This window comes from Equus quagga, chromosome 3 (genome assembly GCF_021613505.1).
Source record: "Equus quagga isolate Etosha38 chromosome 3, UCLA_HA_Equagga_1.0, whole genome shotgun sequence".
In the NCBI taxonomy this organism is placed as follows: Eukaryota; Metazoa; Chordata; class Mammalia; order Perissodactyla; family Equidae; genus Equus; species Equus quagga.
This window is the reverse complement of record NC_060269.1, coordinates 33,062,654-33,081,689: the sequence shown is the minus strand read 5'-3', so window position 1 is coordinate 33,081,689 and position 19,036 is coordinate 33,062,654. Positions and strand designations below refer to the sequence as shown.

The 19,036-nt window shown below is 37.8% G+C and overlaps 1 protein-coding gene across 4 annotated transcripts in view; it reads right to left on the bottom strand.

The window, feature by feature from the left end:
• HHIP (hedgehog interacting protein) overlaps positions 1-19,036 on the bottom strand; it is a 100,235-nt gene that overhangs the window by 40,491 nt on the left and 40,708 nt on the right. For all 4 annotated transcript variants that reach the window (XM_046657373.1, XM_046657374.1, XM_046657375.1 and 1 more), the window contains exons 5-7: positions 4,607-4,758; positions 4,034-4,207; positions 3,220-3,363 (exon numbers count right to left, since the gene is read on the bottom strand). In XM_046657373.1, coding sequence (XP_046513329.1) covers positions 3,220-3,363; positions 4,034-4,207; positions 4,607-4,758 — 470 coding nt within the window. The remainder of the gene's footprint in view (positions 1-3,219; positions 3,364-4,033; positions 4,208-4,606; positions 4,759-19,036) is intronic.

The window sequence follows — 19,036 nt, the reverse complement described above, 5'->3', positions numbered from 1 at the left end:
TGGGCTATTTAGTTTGGATCCTCTAGAAACCACTGAAGGAAACATCCTGATGTGTTTGTTTACTCTGCTGAAGCTGAATGGTCTCTGGAGAATATTTCTTAATTTCTCTTGGTATCTCCCTCCATTATGAATGTGTACACTGACTTAAAACATTTGTTAGCCTGCTCTTAAGGAATATCACATATATGATACACTGGTAAAGTATAAGAATCAGCAGCAGCATCAACTCATACCTGGAACTCACAATATAGAATTAGTTATAGCATTAATCTTGTGAGTTTATGTTTCTTATATGGATTGCTATATTCTAAAGCTCAGGCTGCTCTAACAAAGGAAAGTGTGCACTCCAATTTAGGGGATAAAAATAAAGCCATCCCTAACAACCATTATGGGCTTTTAAGTTGACTGTGTCTTCATGTCACCCCTAATCTGGGGTCAGAATATTTCTGTGACTTAAGCCACTGACTGTAAACTCCTTGAGGACAGGGACTACTTCCAACTTCTTTATCAGTGTATTTCTGTTACCTAGTTCAAACCTGGGAACACAAAGGGGCTCAATATTAGTTGTATGTTTTAGTCAGTGCAGGACTGGGCATGTGGAGTTTGGGTTGGAGGAAGAAAGAAGTTGAATAATATAATTTTTGACGTTCTCACGAATATGGAAAACAGCGTTGCATTTTTTTTTTCAGGTTTCTCAACCTTGTCCTTATTGACTTTTGGGCCAGGTAGTTCTTTGGGTGGGAGTGAGGGAGGTGCTGTACTGAGCATTGTAGGATGTTTAGCAGCATCTCCGGCCTCCAACCACTAGATGTCAGTATAATGATCCTCTCCTCCCAAGTTGTGAAAACCAAAAATGTTTCTGGGCGTTGCCAAATGTCCTCTGGGGGTAAAACCATCCCATTGAGAATCACTGTTTTAGACCAAGAAAATACATTAATGACTTAAAAAAAACCAAAACCCAAAAAACCCCAGCAACAACAAAAAACCATTGGGGCTATAAAATTATTAAAAAATAAAAAAATCTGAGAGTAGGTTCTAGGGCTTAAGAGACATGAGTCAAATGCAGAAATTATTTAAACAACAAAACAAAAACTGTTGGCTCTGAATGATCCCATTTATAATGGGGAAACTGTAAGCCTGACCTGCCAAAGATGGGTTAGTTGTTCTGTGGCAACAGTCCCTTTATTGTCCTCTTTAATTCAATGATTCACAGAATACAATGCCTGGCAGGGATCAGGACAGAGCGCGCTGTGTCTTAAGGTGGAACCAAATCCATTCAGGGGGAGAAAATTTTCCTGTATTGCCTTTCTTTTGAAGATGGAGAAACTATGACAAAAAAAAAAAAGTTTGACTTGTTTCTAACAAGAAAGAGCAAATCTGGACGAAGAGGCCAGGTCTCCCAAAGGTGGAGATGCTGGGGGCCATAAGGTCTAGCTCGAGAGCTGAATACTACGTCCACTGAGAACCACTTGATTCTTCTGAGCTTTAGTTTCTTATGTAAGAAAAGAGGAGTGACAGTGAAACTTCTCTGTTTGATACTGTAACGGTGGATACATGTCATTATACAATCGGCCAAGTCCATAGAACGTACAACACCGAGTAAACCCTAAACTATGATCTTTGGGCCACTGTGATGTGTCAGGTTCACCAGTTGTAACAAATGGACCTGTCTAGTGGGGGATGTTGATAATGGGGGAGGTCCTGCACGTGTGGGGGCAGGCGGTATGTGGGAATCTCCATACCTTCTGCTCAATTTTGCTATGAACTTCAAACGGCTCTAAAATTGAAGTCTTAAAAAAAAAAAGGGAGGTGCTTGATGCCAGTTACTGCTGAGAGGCAGAAATGAGATAATGCGCACAAGATACTTAGTTCAGTACTCTGCACCAAGGTGATTAATAAAAGTCAGCTTTAGTTTTAGCCAATAATTATTTTAGTTCCTTTTTGCTTTATTAAATCTTCCTCTGCTTGAAATAGTCTTGGAGGGAGGTAGACTTTTCCTTCAGCCCTCTGTGGCTGGAGGAGGTAAGACTCCACAGCACAGGCATCCTGCCATGTGTTAGGTCTGTAAAGCACTTCACCCTGTATTTTTGCACTGAGGGTCCAGGAGCTCCGGGAAGGCTGCACGAAAACTCCAGTGGGATTGTGGTGACTGAGGCTGCTCAACTTCAAAGTGCTGCTTTGTGTTGGTATCTTCGAGCTCTGAGCTATAGGAATGGAATGTGACAGTTTCCTCCACATCCTGAACCCACCTTAAGTATTCCCTGTCGCACAGATTTTAAGATCTGCTGAGATGCCAAAAAGGAAATGAACTGTAGACTTGGACTTTGATGGAGGGGAGATGAAGGGCATGAGGGATTATAAAAATAAAAGTTCGAGAAATACCCACCTTGCACATAGTGAACACTCAATAAACATTAAATAGCAATAATAACTAAGCTAGTAAATGAATGAATGTGGCCAGATAGCCCTTTGTATGAATAACAGACCGCAGATTGGATGAAACTTTCATCACAGAATTGCTATGCACTCCAAAGCATTTTTTAAGTGTACCCAGAATTTCTTGCTCTACATACTTCTTAATGTTCCTTTCTTTGTGGTTCATTATAGTAAACTGTCAAGATGAATTCCTTTAGTATTTGTAATTTTTTCCAAGAGAAAAAACATTTAGCTCAACTCCTTACAGATTGATAGTGTATCATCATATGTTAAATGAAGCTGTGATAAGAATTATAATTTATTTAAAACCTCCCAGGTGTGTCAGACACTCTATTTTTTGCTTTACTTACAGATTTGTATTTAATCATTACAGCATCCTTGCAAGGTAGCTATAATCACCTCCACTTAACATATAAGGAAATGATCATTTAGAGGGGTTTAAGGAGACAAATTAAAAGGTTTATTATCTCTCTGAATTTGAAAAATTAAGGTCTTAATCATTACACTAGTCCAACAGCATTTATCCAATAATAACCTTCCAAAACTTTAAGGCAATTTTTCTCCAGGAATTTGTCCTTTTCTGTGTCTAATCTGCCTTCGCAAAATGCTTCACACACTAATAACAGGAGAAAGAGTGCTCAGATGATGAGCTGGTGTGATTTTAGAGGCACAATCTTGGACACCACTCTTAGCTGCTCTGTGCCTGGTCCTCTCCTTCTTTTCCCAGTTCCGGAATCCCAGTCTGGCTTTATAGCAGGCAAGACGACAGGCTTGTGTTCTCACCTGCCTGGATCGTGGAGGCCGTGGGCAAACACTTCCGGGGGCTGGCTGGTGCTGTTGAAGTGCGGGTTGCTTCTTGGTATGGAATACGGCACACTGCACATGTCTGTGTCCACATCCAGCCGGAGCACCGAACCTGTGAAATCACTAAGAAATTGGAGGACGATGTAAGTGTTTTCTGTTTTTGTTATGTATTTCACCTAAACTAAATACAAGAGATTGCTCGATAGATAAAAGACTCATCCCCCATTTAAGACAAAGTTATTCAAATTCCAAATTCCATATTGTGGGAAATGGAACCGGGGCCATTTGGCTTAAGACAAGTGACAGCACCAAGACACAGCTCGGTGGTGGTCAAGGATTGCAGCATCAGTGGTGCGCTACTTTTTGCATCTGTCCTGTTTATTTCTTGCCAATCCATATGTTTTATGCCTCCCAAGAAGCTCCACTGGACCATGTTAGTCCATTATGCAGAGTGTTGAAGGCCGCCTGGATGCGCAGGGCAGCTGAACAGCAGCGGCTGCCTGGAGCACGAGGTGCTGCTTGTTCTCAGGGCTGTGTATATAGCTGTGTGCAGAGCGCAAACCACACAGCAGTAACTTGTTTTAGGACATCTGGGTATAATGACTTTGAAAACTATGATATCAGCATATTATTGAATTCCTCTGCATTTTATAAATGCAGACACTGATAACAAAACTTAAATACTTAACCAAGGTGATATAATTCAAAGACTTCTTAAACTCACTGACTTTGACCCTTTTCCTGGCACTTAAAACATTTTAACATCAAGAGGAAGGTATTTTTTTTCTTTTACCTTAATCCATCCATTTCTTCCATATCATCCAGTGTGATCATCCCATCACCGAGAATGATGTACAAAAACCCATCAGGGCCAAAAAGCAGCTGTCCCCCCAGATGCTTTCTGTGGAGTTCTGCCACTTCAAGAAAGACTCTGGCAGTTCTCAGATCCACTTGATGGGGATTTTTTCTACATGGGGGGAGGAAACAATACTGTGATTGTTAAAGATGTAAGGTCTATCCATTAGAAAGTAAATAGTACACAAACAGGGAAGTGTATACCTGGCATGTAAATAAAGAAACATACACTTGAAATGGAGCAAATAAAAATGACCTAAGAGTTACATTATTTTCTAAGTTTCAGAAGTAGTACTTGAGTTGAAAGACAATTAAGGAAAAGTGTCCAAACTATCATTTTTCTCAATTTTCCTTAAAGACAACGTACTGGGTTTTAAGCAAGAGGGAGATTATGATTTAATTATTGCTACCTTATGGCTATTTGTTCGTAACTTCTAAACAAAAAATTATGAAGAGATAATGAGAAAATAAGATTAAGAAATATTTCTGCCTCGATGCGTTTTAGTGATACCTGGATACTGTGTATTCCACAACTCTAAGAATGTGGTCATGAGGCCCGATAGCCCACCGCTCTTGGTTGGTGGTATAAGACACATACAGCTTTCCATTTTTCTTGTAATTGGGATGGAATGCAAGGCTTAGCAGTCCTCTTTCATCTCCTCCCTGCAGTCAAATGAAAAACACAAAGAATTGTGAAGTTAATTATGTTCTTTATTGTGTTTCAACTGGAACCCCAAAAGAGTCTCTTTCTTTCTTCTGGATAATCTTTGCCCAAACTCTTTTCTTTTCTTCCTTGCCCACTGCACAAAAAAGGATTATAAAACATTTCACTTTGCGGAACTCTTTAAGGGTTAGAACAAGACAATTGTCTTGCGTGGTTATCTATGCACAAGACCCTTGCACCACTTTTGTCAAGTGATTTGTGTATGTAATCTTGGGAAGCTAGGAAGACAAGTTTAAGGGCTGTGAAGAATTCTTTGCTGGGTTACTAGGTTGCTTGTAGTTCATAGAAGACAAAAAAAAAGGTTCATAATCAGCAGTCACTTCTAATCCAAGCCTCTAAAACCTAAAACACAGTGTGGGCTGCCAACTCCCACTGTCTTGGCAATATGTTTAGAAAACAGTTAAATTGCTTGTGTAATATGTAAACCTTTGTTTTACCCTGGAGGCATCTACATCAGTTGTCACAACGGTGGTGGTCTGCTCATCACAGCGAGGTAATAAGCAGCTTTGGCCCATCTACTTAGAAATGAGGTATTTTTACACGTATCCCTTCCCTGCATAGAGGTTTTCTTTGTAAAAGGATGGAGAAATGCGAGGAGAGCTAAAAGCCAGGGCTGGGACGGGGGTGGGAGAAATACTAGAGAGGAAAGGGGAAACTAGGAAATAAAAGAAAAATCCCAAACAACTTTCTTTTGTGATTATGCGAATGTCAAGGATTGTATACACTAGGCATGCCAAATGCTGTAACAATTAAAACATCATCATGTTCTTAAATAGAAAGGCATTTTATCTTTATTTTCTGCTAATTCAGCTTGATGAAACTCAATATGGTCGCAGCATTTGTTTTATCCCACAAGTAGTCTAGGAACTTCTATAATGAAATCAAAGTACCCCAAATTATCTAGATCAGAGACAAAGTTCATAATCTAGTAAACCAGTGATCACCCCCTCTGTAATCTGACGAGTTATCCACAGTGGTGAAAAATGTTATATAGAAACTGAATGTTGCAGTTTCTCCTAGTCCAACACTTTATACAGGCTATTTCATTAAACATTGTAACATCTCCGATGGCAAAAAGCTCTAAATTACTCCTTAGAAGTGTTAGAGAAGGGAAAATATCTCTAATGCTGCAACTTCTTCACAAGGTTATGCTCAATAACGGAAGCACTCTCACGCTTCTGTGCCCCAGGATAGCCTGTGTTACCAGCAAAGCATGGGACTGTTTACAGTTTGTATTCTACGTGGATTTGCAAATTTAAAGTTTTAGGCATAAAAACTCACTTTTAATAAGCACTGTTTAATTTGTTTCCTGGCTTAGAGAAAAACTGCTTTCAAATATATGCCATCCAAAGTGGAAACATCCAAACTTTAAGAGTGTATTAATAATAAAGTGCATGTAAATATCCCAGAACTACCAAATTATTATTCAAATATCAAAAAAGTCAACCTCCTCATTTGCATATAATATGCTTAATTTTAATTTTAATCAAAAGAGAGATCTCACTGAAGGGCAAGGCTCCGATGACTATGATTTATGAATGAGTCTGTTTTTTGGACAATGTTATTATGCTGACTTTAATACTGACGATGGTGCTGGTTTTCTTTCTATATCTTCGTTAAGCAAAGACCTCCTCCCTTTCCTGTGAGACACTGAAAGCTGAGATGCGTAACTAAGATTGGCCTGTAGAAAGACTGGCCACTGCACATTTAAACCTCCTTGACTCACGTGTAAGGAGGCCTAGGGGTGGGACTCAGTTTGTGATTTATTCCTCTTCTGCATATATTTCCCTCCAAAGCTGTGAGTGTGGGGTTAAGTCCTACATGCCCACTTCACGAGTGTTTGTGTTCCGCTCTGAGAAGCTTTTGCTGCAAGTAGTTCTTTTATAGTTTTTAATCAAATCGTCTGAAACACAATATGAATTGGATAGCAACATGGTTTAAAACTTATTGAAACCAGTAAGTTTTAATGTAGAATTCATGCACTGTGGAAAGACAGATAGGAAAAGAGATTTCAACAAATCCACAAGGGACAGAAGGCAGTTGCTGACTTTAGAGATTCCCCTAGCGCATGAATGAATTCGGGGGCATCACTGACATTTATCAAATGGCCAAATCTGGAACCAGAATGAGACATCTGAATGGCAAAAAAATAAATCAAAAAAGCAATTTAAAAAATGTCAGTAATTCTGAATTTTTCAGGTTATAGGATTCACATTTGTTTAATGATTACATATGATTTCCTATTTTTTAAGTCAACTTCCGGGTGCCAAGAAGTGTTCTGGTTGGTTTAGAAACATGACTAATCATGCTAAAGTCTTTTCAGAGAAATACTCACTTTCATAACTATATTAATGAAAAAATTTAACGTGTGACATAAATATCCTGGAGTGTCTTGAAAGTAGTTTTTTAAATTACATAGTAGAACACGACTCCTAAATGTTCAGAGATTGCGAAGGAGGGATGTGCTGATGCTGTCAGGAGATTCAGGTACTGCTAGGCTCACATTTTGCCTGGATTAGTCTTCAGAGTTATGCTGTCTATTTAAAGTATGCTACTGACAAATCATGATTTACTTCTCAAATGCAACTCTATCTTAGAGATCTGGGTCATTTTTCAAGATCTATATGGAAAAGTATGTTGATTGGGCATTGATGGTTTAACTTCGGACCAGGGTCAGAGGCTACAGCACCAGAAACACCATCAGACATTTGAGGACTCCAGGATCTCAATGGTCGCTTCAATTATAGTCTTCACAGGACACTGCCTCAGCCTGAGAGCCTGAGGGCTGGTGCCTGGACGCAGGACCGGCCAGCAGACCAGCTTTCCCAGACTCAGCAGAAAGCCCTTGTGCCAATGTTACTGACTCTCTTCTTCCTCCTCCTTCTCCTTTTTCCTCATTATGTGTAGTTTAATGGCATTAAAATCATGCATTCCTTCCAGAAATGTCAAACTATCGAACTGTTTCTAGTGAGCATGTGGGGAGAAGGAACCTCTAGTGATTAGTTCAGCCAAGCTGGCTAAAAAGGGAGAAAACCAAATGAATAGGATGACATATGGAAGACTGGTGCGGCAGGGAGCCACACCTTTCAAAAAGACACTGATTTCTAATATTAGACTTTTGAAAACTGTTAAGCAATGTCCAGAATGTTTATCCTTGCCCATGTGAAAAGCAGTGATTTGTCCAGATATTCACATTATACTTTGTACTTCATTATTAATACTAAATGCTTTGTGTGCATGTTGCACTTCTGGGAACGGACATCACTGCTAGAACCAACCCGGCAACAAATAATTTACAAAGAATACTTTAGGGTTTCCTCTATTTGGGTTACGATTCTTGTGTGAAGCTCACTGACTGAAGCCTCACCCCAGCATAGCATCGTAGTCTACCATGAGACCCTCCCTTCCCCTTTGCTCCGCCCTCCCAGTACTACATCAACTTCCGGACAGCCTCACGCCAAGCACAAATGACTTCCCAAACTCAAGGAGTGGAATGATTTGAAAATAATGTCCCTATACACTTTGGAACCTTGAGATTGACCCAAGTTTCAGAGTAAATCACAAAACCCTCTTAGGGATGTTTAATAAGTAGTTAACTGCCATTCAACTATCATTCAGCTCTCAGGAGCAATCTCACAGGGTCAACAGAAAAGAGACAAACCCCCAGAGTATTGATGGCTTTGACGTAAGTACAAGATGAGATCTAGTCTTGTAGTTTCGGGATAACGTCCTCCCTCGTGAACAGATCAAAAGTCTAGCCAATTGACTCAGACGATTCCTCATCTTTGAAGAGAATGAAATATCTGTTTGAAACAGAGAGCGAATCCCAAAATGATTATAACAGAAAGTATTTTTTCTTTTTTAAGAGAAATTGTGGGGCATGGTCTTTCATTGTGATATTACTTTAAAGAAAACACTTCCTCTATATTTTCAACGTGGTTAAAGTTAATTTTTCCTGATTTCTGACCTCTTTAAAATTTGCCCGAATCTCTTTCAGGGCATGCTGAATTGTATAGTTCAGGAAACAGGACTGGGGAGCTCTGAACTGGAAGCACTGTTTCTCATTTTTCCAGTTTCTCTTAGTGGCCTTTTGGCAAGTGACTGGCTTCAAGTTTGGTAGTCTATAAAATAGTCCTATGGCATTGAGAAGGCAATGAATATAAATTAAACAAGGCAGTGCTAAGTTCAAGATATTCCTTGTTAGTGCCTTGTGAAAAAAGTTTGCATTTAACATTCATTTGTCAAGGATTTATTATGGCGCTAGGGATAAGATAATCAATGAGAACCGATCTCTGCCGTCAAGGAGCTTATATATGGAAGCAGATAACAAAGTACAATTTTCAGTTGTTTCATTCTCACCATTTCTTTTTTTGTGTGTGTGAATGCACTGTTCTAAGTCACTGTAATTCTTTTTGATGCTGATTTTTGGAGAGGTTAAACCATGCTACACTATTAGAGACATCCATGGCTCAAAGAACACATATTAAAGAGAACAAATATGTGTTCTGTGTAACTGACACAAAGACTAATTAGTATATCAGCACCTGAAGTTTCTCCACTCTCAAACTTGGTAAGGAAAAAAAAAAGCTTGGTTATATGAAAACTAAATTACATGAAGAATTAGGCAGAGTTTCTGGAAACAGTAAGACCATCTTCTAATTTATTTTATGTACGTGACACAAGCACACAGGTATGAATGAAGACTTCTAGTAGAATTGTTGTTCTCATAATAACGAAAGAGCTTCTAAGAATTAACATAAGAACAGAGTGGTGGTATCTTTAATTCTCTAACAAATAGATACTTTTTTTATGAGGCAGGCCATCACATTTCCTTTATTAATTGTCATTCACATGTCTACGTTTTGCTGGCACACATCAGGAAAGGAACAAGGGGACCTGGAGACCAATGAGGGCCCCTCCTTGTGCAAACCTTTGCTTCTCTTAGACTGGAACCTTTCGCTTCGCTGTTCAGAAATGAGAAGTAGGTTTGTTTTAGAATGGTTAGTTCAAACACAATCCCAGATTGCATTAGTTTTCTATTGATGCTGTAAAAAATCACCACGAACTCAGTGGCTTGAAACAATACAAATCTGTTATCTTAAAATCTGTAGGCTAGAGTCCAACATGGGTCTCATTGGGCTAAAATAAGTGCGTTGGCAGGGCTGTGTCTATTTCTGAAGGCTCTAGGGGATAATCCAGTTCCTTTGCTTTTCCAGCTTCTAGAAGCCACCTGCATGTCTTGGTTTGTGTTCTCCTTCCTCCATCTTCAAAGCTAGCAAGAGTGGGGTCATTCCTTACCATACAGCACATCTCATATCTCTCACCTCCTCTGCTCCCTCTCCCACTTTTAAGAATTTGTGATGACATTGAGCCCATCCAGGTCATTCAGGATAATCTCCCTATGTGCTGTTTAGCAACCTTAATCCCATTGCAACTTTATTTCCCTTTGCTATGTAAGGTAACACAACATATTCACAGATTCTGGAGATTAGGATGAGGACAACTTTTGGGGAGGGGCATTATTCTGCCTACCACATGGATATTTTCATGTGTTTTTCAAAAAGGATCCAAAGCATTTATGACTTGAGCCATCTTGGCCATGACCTATAGTGAGCACACTGAAAAAAGAGACTAGTGTAGTTCATCTATAGGTTTACAAGGAGATACCTAAGGAAAGCTCTGCCACAGTAAGCATTCTCTATGAGCTGTCAGTACTGAAAAAATAACTAACACTCTCAACAGAACACACTCAACAGAAGGAAGTGAAAGCATCTTTCAGAATCAAGGAGGAGGAAACCATCTGATAACACGTGGGCATGTGACACCTTCATATATAAACTCAATCAAGAAGGAAGCTCCTGTGTTAATCACAGTATGCAAAGAAGTCAAGTTAAATGTTAGCTAAATGTTAGTTCTGCTAACTGGAGGATTTTAAGCTCGCTAAAACTGTATTACTTTGCTTTGGTCATAAGTTTTGAAACACACTGTAGAGTATTAATTTCTTCATAAATCCTGGAAAAGTTGAGAAGCATTGTTTTTCGCTAGTTCCAAAAATCTAATTTGGTCTCAGAAGAGGAGTCAATCCCCCGAGGATACTGAGGAAGCTTATGTGAGGCGTTGCATAATTTGGTTCTGTGATATAATGAAAAATATATGTGGTCTTTGTTCCAGTTCCTGGCACAGGACTCTTAAAACCTTTGGGATTTCCTGAATGATGAGCATGTCTCTTGTTATTCATAATGACCCCTGTCAACCTTACTGGAGTTTATGCTAATGAGGTGACTCTTGGTGGGCCCCTAGATAGCTTTAGGATGGGGACTGGTAGCCAGAGGAACCAAAAAATGTAATTAGAACTTTCAGCTCCCTCTCCCCAACCTGCTGGGAGGGGAGAGGGACTGGAGGTTGAGTTCAATCACCAGTGGCTAAGAATTTAGTCAATCATGCCTATATAATGAAGCCTCCATAAAAATCCTAAAAAATGGGGTCCAGAGAGCTTCTGGGTTGGTCAACACATGGAGGTGTTGGGAGGGTGGCACACCCAGAGAGGACATGGAAGCTCACACCTTCCCCAGCACCTCCCCCCTCAACACCTTGCCCTATACCATGTTTCCATTTGGCTGTTCCTGAGTTGTAGCCTTTATAATAAAACAGAAATATTAAGTAAAGTACTTTCCTGAGTTCTGCAAGTCATTCTAGCGAACTATTGAGCCTGAGGGGGGCTTGCGGGAACCTCTGAATTTGTAGTCAGCTGGGCAGAAATGCAGGTAGCCAGGGCACCCCATTTGTAGGTGAAGTGTGAAGTGGAGGCAGTTTTGTGGGGCTGAGTCCTTAATCTGCAGGGTCTGGGCTAACTCTGGATAGTTAGTGTCAGAATTGAATTGAATTGTTGGACACTTAGCTGGTACTGGAGAACTGGGTGGCAGGAGAAATAAATCCTCTTATTGCATGTCAGAAAACACTCCATAAAAAAACCCGAGAAGTTCCTCAGCTCATCCTCTTTTCTAGGTTGAAGGAGATCATGATCAACTCTACCAAAGAAGTTGAAGTTAAAAACCACTTGGAATAATTTGGTAGTCTTTCACACAAATCTTACTTTGCAATTTAACATTTTTATAAAATATCTTGTGTCATTTTATTATTCTCTCTTGGCTTTTCTTACGTTAACTGCTCTCTGAGAATGAAACCAGTCATAATATACTGAGGAGTTATCACTTATAGTACTAATTCTCCTGTTTTCTTTAAAATTTTCTTGATTTTTCCAGATTTGGCTTTTCTTTTAGATAAGTCTTTAACTTAATCCAATTATTCTCTGACTTCTGACAACAGAATGCTGAGGCTCAGCAACTCTCTTCCAGGCCTGATTTCGGCTTAATTGTATTTACCTGCTGTTCCACTTCTCTAAGAAATTACACGCAATTTTCAAATGCTAGCAGGACCCAAGCTCACCTCCACCACACTCCTCTGATAGAGAAATCTGTCCTGCTACGAAGGAAGCTGGAGAGCTGCTAGAAGATACCCAGCAATTCAGAATGTTCAGGAAGTGCCTCATGAGGTATAGAATTTCTGGTACATAGCAATTGGTTTATGTCAAATCTATGTTTAGCATGGTACACTTTATCTTCAGAAAGTAGCAAATGCAAGGACAGACTAGAAAAGTACAAGTGGGACAATGAAAGCTATTCTGGGTGGAGACCAGCTACCTGAAAGTCATGCTAGCTTTCTTCAACAATTCTTTTCCCCACTCTTTTCAAACATAAACAAATCAGTCACACTGGGTTTAAGTTATGATCTACACAGAGGGAAGATACTAGAAGTGATTATTTTCTAGAATTCCCAGCTTCCCAGCTGCTTCTTATTCCACATATAATTAATGTTCTTTTGACATCTCACACCTATGGGGAAAAATGTAGATAAATACTCAGTTAGATACTTAAAAATTATTTTGGTCACAATATTTTATGTATGTATGTATATGATTTATTTTATATAAAATTTATATTTGTCATATGGAATTAAATTTCATATTTCTATTTTTCCCTAGGCTTTTTACCTGTTTAAAGTGTAATATTGGATACAGAACGGCATAATAGATAGTGGGTTGATTTATACCTTTTGCCTTGTCCAGGTAGCAGTTAGCTGCTATAGAGTCTTTAATACATGTAGCTGCCCATGGAATCCAATATGGTATCAGAGAACGGCTTGAACACTAGGCACTGTTTGGCTCAATACGTGTCAAATGGTAATAATATGTGTGATGTTCTAAAGTCCACTTCTCCAAAACATCTTCTCTAGAAGACAAAACTCTTCAATAAAATTAAACTGTGTGAAACATCTAGTTGAAATAATAAAGTAACAAAATAATAAATCTACAAAAAGTATAAACTCTCCTCAAAAACAAAATCCTAGTACTAAACACTTTTTTGAAGCAAGAAAATTTATAGAAATGTTGACAACACTTAGAGAAAGCAAATTTTGCTACGTGTTTAGGCTACGTGAAAAGAAAGGTTTGATGAAAACTATGAGAATATTCATGGAAATTAAAAATGAATAAAAATGACAATTAAAAAAGCTTTGTAACTTCATTAGGCTGTTTTACTACAATCTCCAGGTTTAACACTTGTTGGACCTTAAATTTCTAAAAGTACACATTTCTAGACTGAACTGTAAAATGCAGAAGGGTAAAATGTCGGGCAGCTATGTTGTGAGATGCAGCAGAATGTCAGGGATATAAATTAGGAACTACCAATTCTCCACGAGACTGTAAGCCTCTTGAAGGCAGGGATCTCATATTGGTACTTCTGGTGTCTTATAAAGAGTCTCATCTATGGGGGCAGCCTTGTCATAAAAGAGAACACGTATTGAGCTCCTACCACGTGCCATAGACTATGTGAAGTAATTTGCAAGCATTATCTTGTTTAAACTTTGTAGCAACTCTAGAGTTTAATACTATTTTATTATTATCCTTATTTTCTAGATAAGGACATAGAGGCATAGGGGATTTGAGTAACTTGCCCAAAATGAACAACCAGAAGTGGCAAAGTAGAGTGTCTGTGACTGGAGGACAAATAATGTAATCTATTCTATTTCACTGCCTCACCAAGTATCTCCTAATGAAGAAATGAACCAGCAGAATAGACTGTCTTCCTTCATCAGCACCCATTGCTCATGGACTGAGGCAGGGTTGAAACCGTCTGACTTAGGTTTCCAAACCTCTACAGGGAATAAAACGAAGATTATATCTCAGTAATTTAATACAAAGGTTAATTTAAGTTTTAGGGCAATGTGCTGATAAACCAACTACATATCTGGAAAAAAAATTCCTGGTTTGTGTACATTTCTGTGGTGTAAATACTCTCACCATGGCCGATTTCAGACCGGCAACTTGATGCCATTGATTGTGACGCGTGAAGAGACCAGCACAATTAGCTCTCACGAGCCCAAGACCACCGCCGCAGGATGTTGCTATTCTCTTTCACACTTCTTTTATTCCCTCCCTCCATTATTATTGTGCTCTTTCCTTTTTTCTCTGCTTTAAAATTTTATCATACCTATTCCTTTCAATGCGAAGCACCCAAATCTGTTTGCAAATTAAGCAGGGGTTTAAAATAATTAAAAAAAATAATTAAACAGGAGGAAAGAGGTATTTCTTACTGGATTCTTAGATGAATCATAATACATAAAAATTAGCACACCATCAAAAGATGGAGCAGAACACTCAACAATCCTTTCAAGGAGTTTACTGGGTTATTAAATGGGGGGAAAGGGGCAAATGAAAACTCCTTGGTAAGTATCTTTCTTCCCCTGGTATGCTTGCTCAGATAATCAAAGAAGGCAATGACTGCAGAACCACTATAAATTCCAGCGTGATATTTGAAGTGAAGATATGGCTATTACACTGGATAGAGAGGTAGACCCATCCTCAAATTCAACTGACCCATAAAATAGTAAGATTTTGGAAGGGAATGTGATTTTGAAGTAGAGAATGTGTAGCCCTACATTTTCATCAGATGAGGAATGCATTTAAATTATGCAGAGGAAGTATTAGCTTGCTGCCTACCATCCAAAGAACTTTTGGACTTCAGAAAATTGCAGGCATGAGAAAGGCACATTTATACTTATATTTAGCACTAGGCTCAGCACATAGTTTTGATAAAGCTCTGTCTATATCTCTTCAGGAGATTCAGATTCGTGGTGTTACTAGTGCCTTATTCATGAATGATTTGCAAAACTGGAGGTAATCTGAATCTTTATTCTAGAGTTGAAACTGCATACTTGGCCACCCCAGGAATATTACTTGTTTGTTTTTTTCAGTTAAAAAATATATATAGTGTTCGTATACTCTAAAGTTAACCATAAAGTAATTTCTTTAGTAAACAAAGAAAAGGGGCAGGAGAAACAAATTGACCCCAACATTTGTGTGTTCTCTGATAATACTGATGGCAAATCACAATGATATTTCCTCCCCACCAAAACCAAACTGCATATAAAAATGCATTTCCAAGGGGCCAGCCTGGTGGCATAGCAGTTAAGCTCGTGCGTTCCGCTTCAGCGGCCCAGAGTTCACTGCTTCAGATCCCGGCGCGGACCTATGCTCTGTTTATCAGGCAATGCTGTGGCAGGTGTACCACATATAAAGCAGAGGAAGATGGGCACGGATGTTAGCTCAGGGCCAATTTCCCTCAGCAAAAAGAGGAGGATTGGCAGTGGATGTTAATTCAGGACTAATCTTGCTCCAAAAAAAAAAATTCACTTTAAGATCTATGATAGAAAAATGTGCATTCTTGATATTGTCAAACAGCTGTGAAAATTACTTCAGAGCAATATTGACTAATATAACACATATACATAAATAAAAAAGATACTGAATTTAGATTCAAATTTGGATCTCCAATTATAAACTAAGGAAGAATATAAGATTATTCAAGGAGTACATAAGAATATGCACATCCATTAAAAATATACATACCCCAAAAGATTTGATGATGCTAAAGAATAAAGGAAAGATTTGTTTATGTTTTGAAAGTTTCAATTTTTCTTCCTCTTACTCCCTCAAGGACTTCCTTCTTAGGACCATTCTTAAAGTATAAATATTTAAAAAAAATAATTAAATTGATAAATATTGGGCAAACCTTGTTAGAAAAGAAAATAATTCCTTTAGAACAAGGAAGACAATTTAGAAGACACATTAACTTCTTCAAATCCCAAATTTATTTTACTTAATGAGTAAGAAGATGTCCTTCTATTATCTTACAACTTGGAAATATCTTTCTTAGAATAACTTGGTCTGTAATAAAGAAAAATAATTTTTTCACAGTTTTTTTAAAAAGATCTTACAAGCATAAGGACTATTAATTTTTATAATAAAAGTAAAACTTTTAATGAAATTATTAGTAATATTAAATTTTTATATTGAAAACTAACGAGAGAAAATGGACTCATATGATTTTGTTTACCATCTTTGAAGCTAAAATCTCTGAAGCAAAAAGACTAACCATTTTGTTTTAAACATTAAACCCAGGAATATAAAGCATATTTCCTTGATGGTCTCATTTGATTTATACCTTTGGAGTTTGAAAAATCTTCTTTCTCCTGTCAGAAAATGGGAGATTCAGGGTCCTTTCAATGAAAGGAAAATCACAATATTAAAGATAAATGCTTAGCTATAGCAAAGGTTACAAAATTGTTTATAATGAATTTGACCTCTTGCTTTTATAAAGTTTGTTTTTTATGATGTGTGGCTAATATGGTGGTCATGCAGCTAAAAGCATTATCTCCACATCATTATATAGAAATATAACACTAGTATACTTGAGTTTCCTAGTTAGGTTTCATTGCTCTTTGTCATTATGTATTTCCTATTGTTACTCTGAAAAAGAACTCAAATTGACTTACATGAGAACAAACATTAAACAATTAAGTAAGATTACTGCTTTGAAAAGAAACCTTGAAAAAAAACCCCAACAGTTTAGACCACCAAGAAGCACTAATAAATTTAAGAAAATATGAGGTTTCCTCTATGTGACTTCTCTTGAAAAGTTATGCAATAGACTGCTGGAACTTCAAGGTCATATAAAAATTATGGTACTTTTAAAATTATCTTCTGACTAGAGTTTGTATTTACATGATTTATACGTCAATTAAACTTGCAATTTACCAAAATAGCAAAATCAAATTCTTTGAATCTTTAATATTTTCATTAATCACTATTTTACAAAATGATCAAATGCAGAATTCTAGCAACACAGCAATACTAAAAGACTAAGAAATGGCCAATCTAAGCACTCATATTTACACTAAAAAAATCATTCTTATTCTAAAATAGTGGTTACAAATCAACATTTAGAAAACAAAAATTTCTATGCCTCAGATAACTTAAGCAACTCTTTTTCAATATTAGATATGCTATATATTTATACTAATTCTGAATAAAAGCAATTAATATATATTTCTGAAAAAGTGAATCTTTAACATTAAATTATGTAAGAGTATAAAATATAAATTTTTTCAGTTTCATGTTTTCTATAATCAGGACAATATGGTTCTATTCCATTCAGATGAAGTACGTGTGGGAACTATATATTATAGATATCTGAAAAATCTGAAGTCCAGATGAAAAATAGGAAAGTAATTATAAAATCAGAATAGGATTTATAAAGAAAGACCAAAGGGAGGGTATGGATTTCTTACATTTGAAAAAGAAAAAAATCTTAGTACAAGTAACTTGCTTTAAATACATGAAGATTTATTTTAAGAGGGCCAATATCTGGCTGTTCACCTTTTCCATGGAAGTTTCACCAACAGGAGGGTTTTCAATGCCAAGGAAGCTCTATTCCCTATAATGTTTAACATAATGCAAAATTTACTTTAAATATCTAGAGAGTTTGGACCAAAAGACAGAATTTGGAGGAACTTTTGATATTGACATTACATGAGATTCTGGTTTTAGTTAACTGAGGGAAGAGCCAAACAGTGAAAGACAGACCAGAGTTTTCTAATATGTTCATAATTCAACATATGTAGCAATTTGGACAAAACTCAAGGCAAATTAATGCTTCTCATTTTAATTCCACAGAAGCACCCTGCAAAGACAAGTTCCTGGTTCTACACCAAAGGGCAAATGAAGTGTTTATAAAGGTTCCACTTCCTGACTGCCAGCACCCACTCTCTTCATCATCTATAATGTCATTACCATTTGTCCTCGCTCACTGCACAGCTCTCCATCTCAGATTCTAGCACTCCACTCAGTCATCAGGGGGTGAGTATGGTAAGCCAGTTGCTTTTGTGTCATCGTACATCGAACTCCTATTCAGTCGTGTTCAAGAGTATGGGCTCAGGGGTTTAGAATGCCTAGGTTTGCAACTTGGCTCCTCGACTTGTTAGCTTTTTGTCGTGGGAAAGTTACTTAGCCTCTCTTGTGTTTCAATTTTGTCACCTCCAAAACAAGGACATTTCTTATCTCATAGGTTGTTGTGAGATAGTTAATGCACAGAGCGTAGAACAGGCCCCAACACACGGTTGGTGCTCAATAAAAGTTAGCCATTAGGACTATATGCCATGGACAGGACTATTGTATTCTAGTTGGGGAAAGAGACTTTACACAAATAAGGCTCCAAATAAATATGTGATTAAATTCTGGAGACAACTATACGAGAAAAAAATCAAGTGCTACGGGAAAGCATGTTTGAGGGAGTCTCATTTGGACCAGGGGGTCAGGGAAGGCCTCTCTGATGATGTACCTTCAAGCTGAGACTTCACGAGACCAGAGAGTGAGAAGGAAGAAAATGCCAAGGAAAGAAAGACTAGCATCTCCCAGAGAGACACTTTCTTAATATTGAGTATGATTCTTTGGGAAAAGAGAAACGTAAGGGAAGAGTAAAAAAGTACATACGCTCTCCCATTCCTGCTCTCTGATGGTGGAGAGTTTTAGGTATCTGAGGGCGCACGTTCATAGAGTGGAACCAAATGTGGGTTCTTTAATATAAGAACTGGGTTTGAATCCTTGCTGTGTGACTTACATGCTGTTTGACTTTGGGGAAGTAATTTAGCACCCTTGAGCTTCAGTTTTTTTTTTTTTTGGAAATGAACTATAACTTCTACTTCATAAGGCTTCTTTTCTAATGAAAAATACACAAAATAAAAATTTAAAGTCACTAGTACTCAGCTGGCCCATATTTGCTGCTCTTTTCTTCTTCATGGCAGGAGGTGGAGGGATGGCCT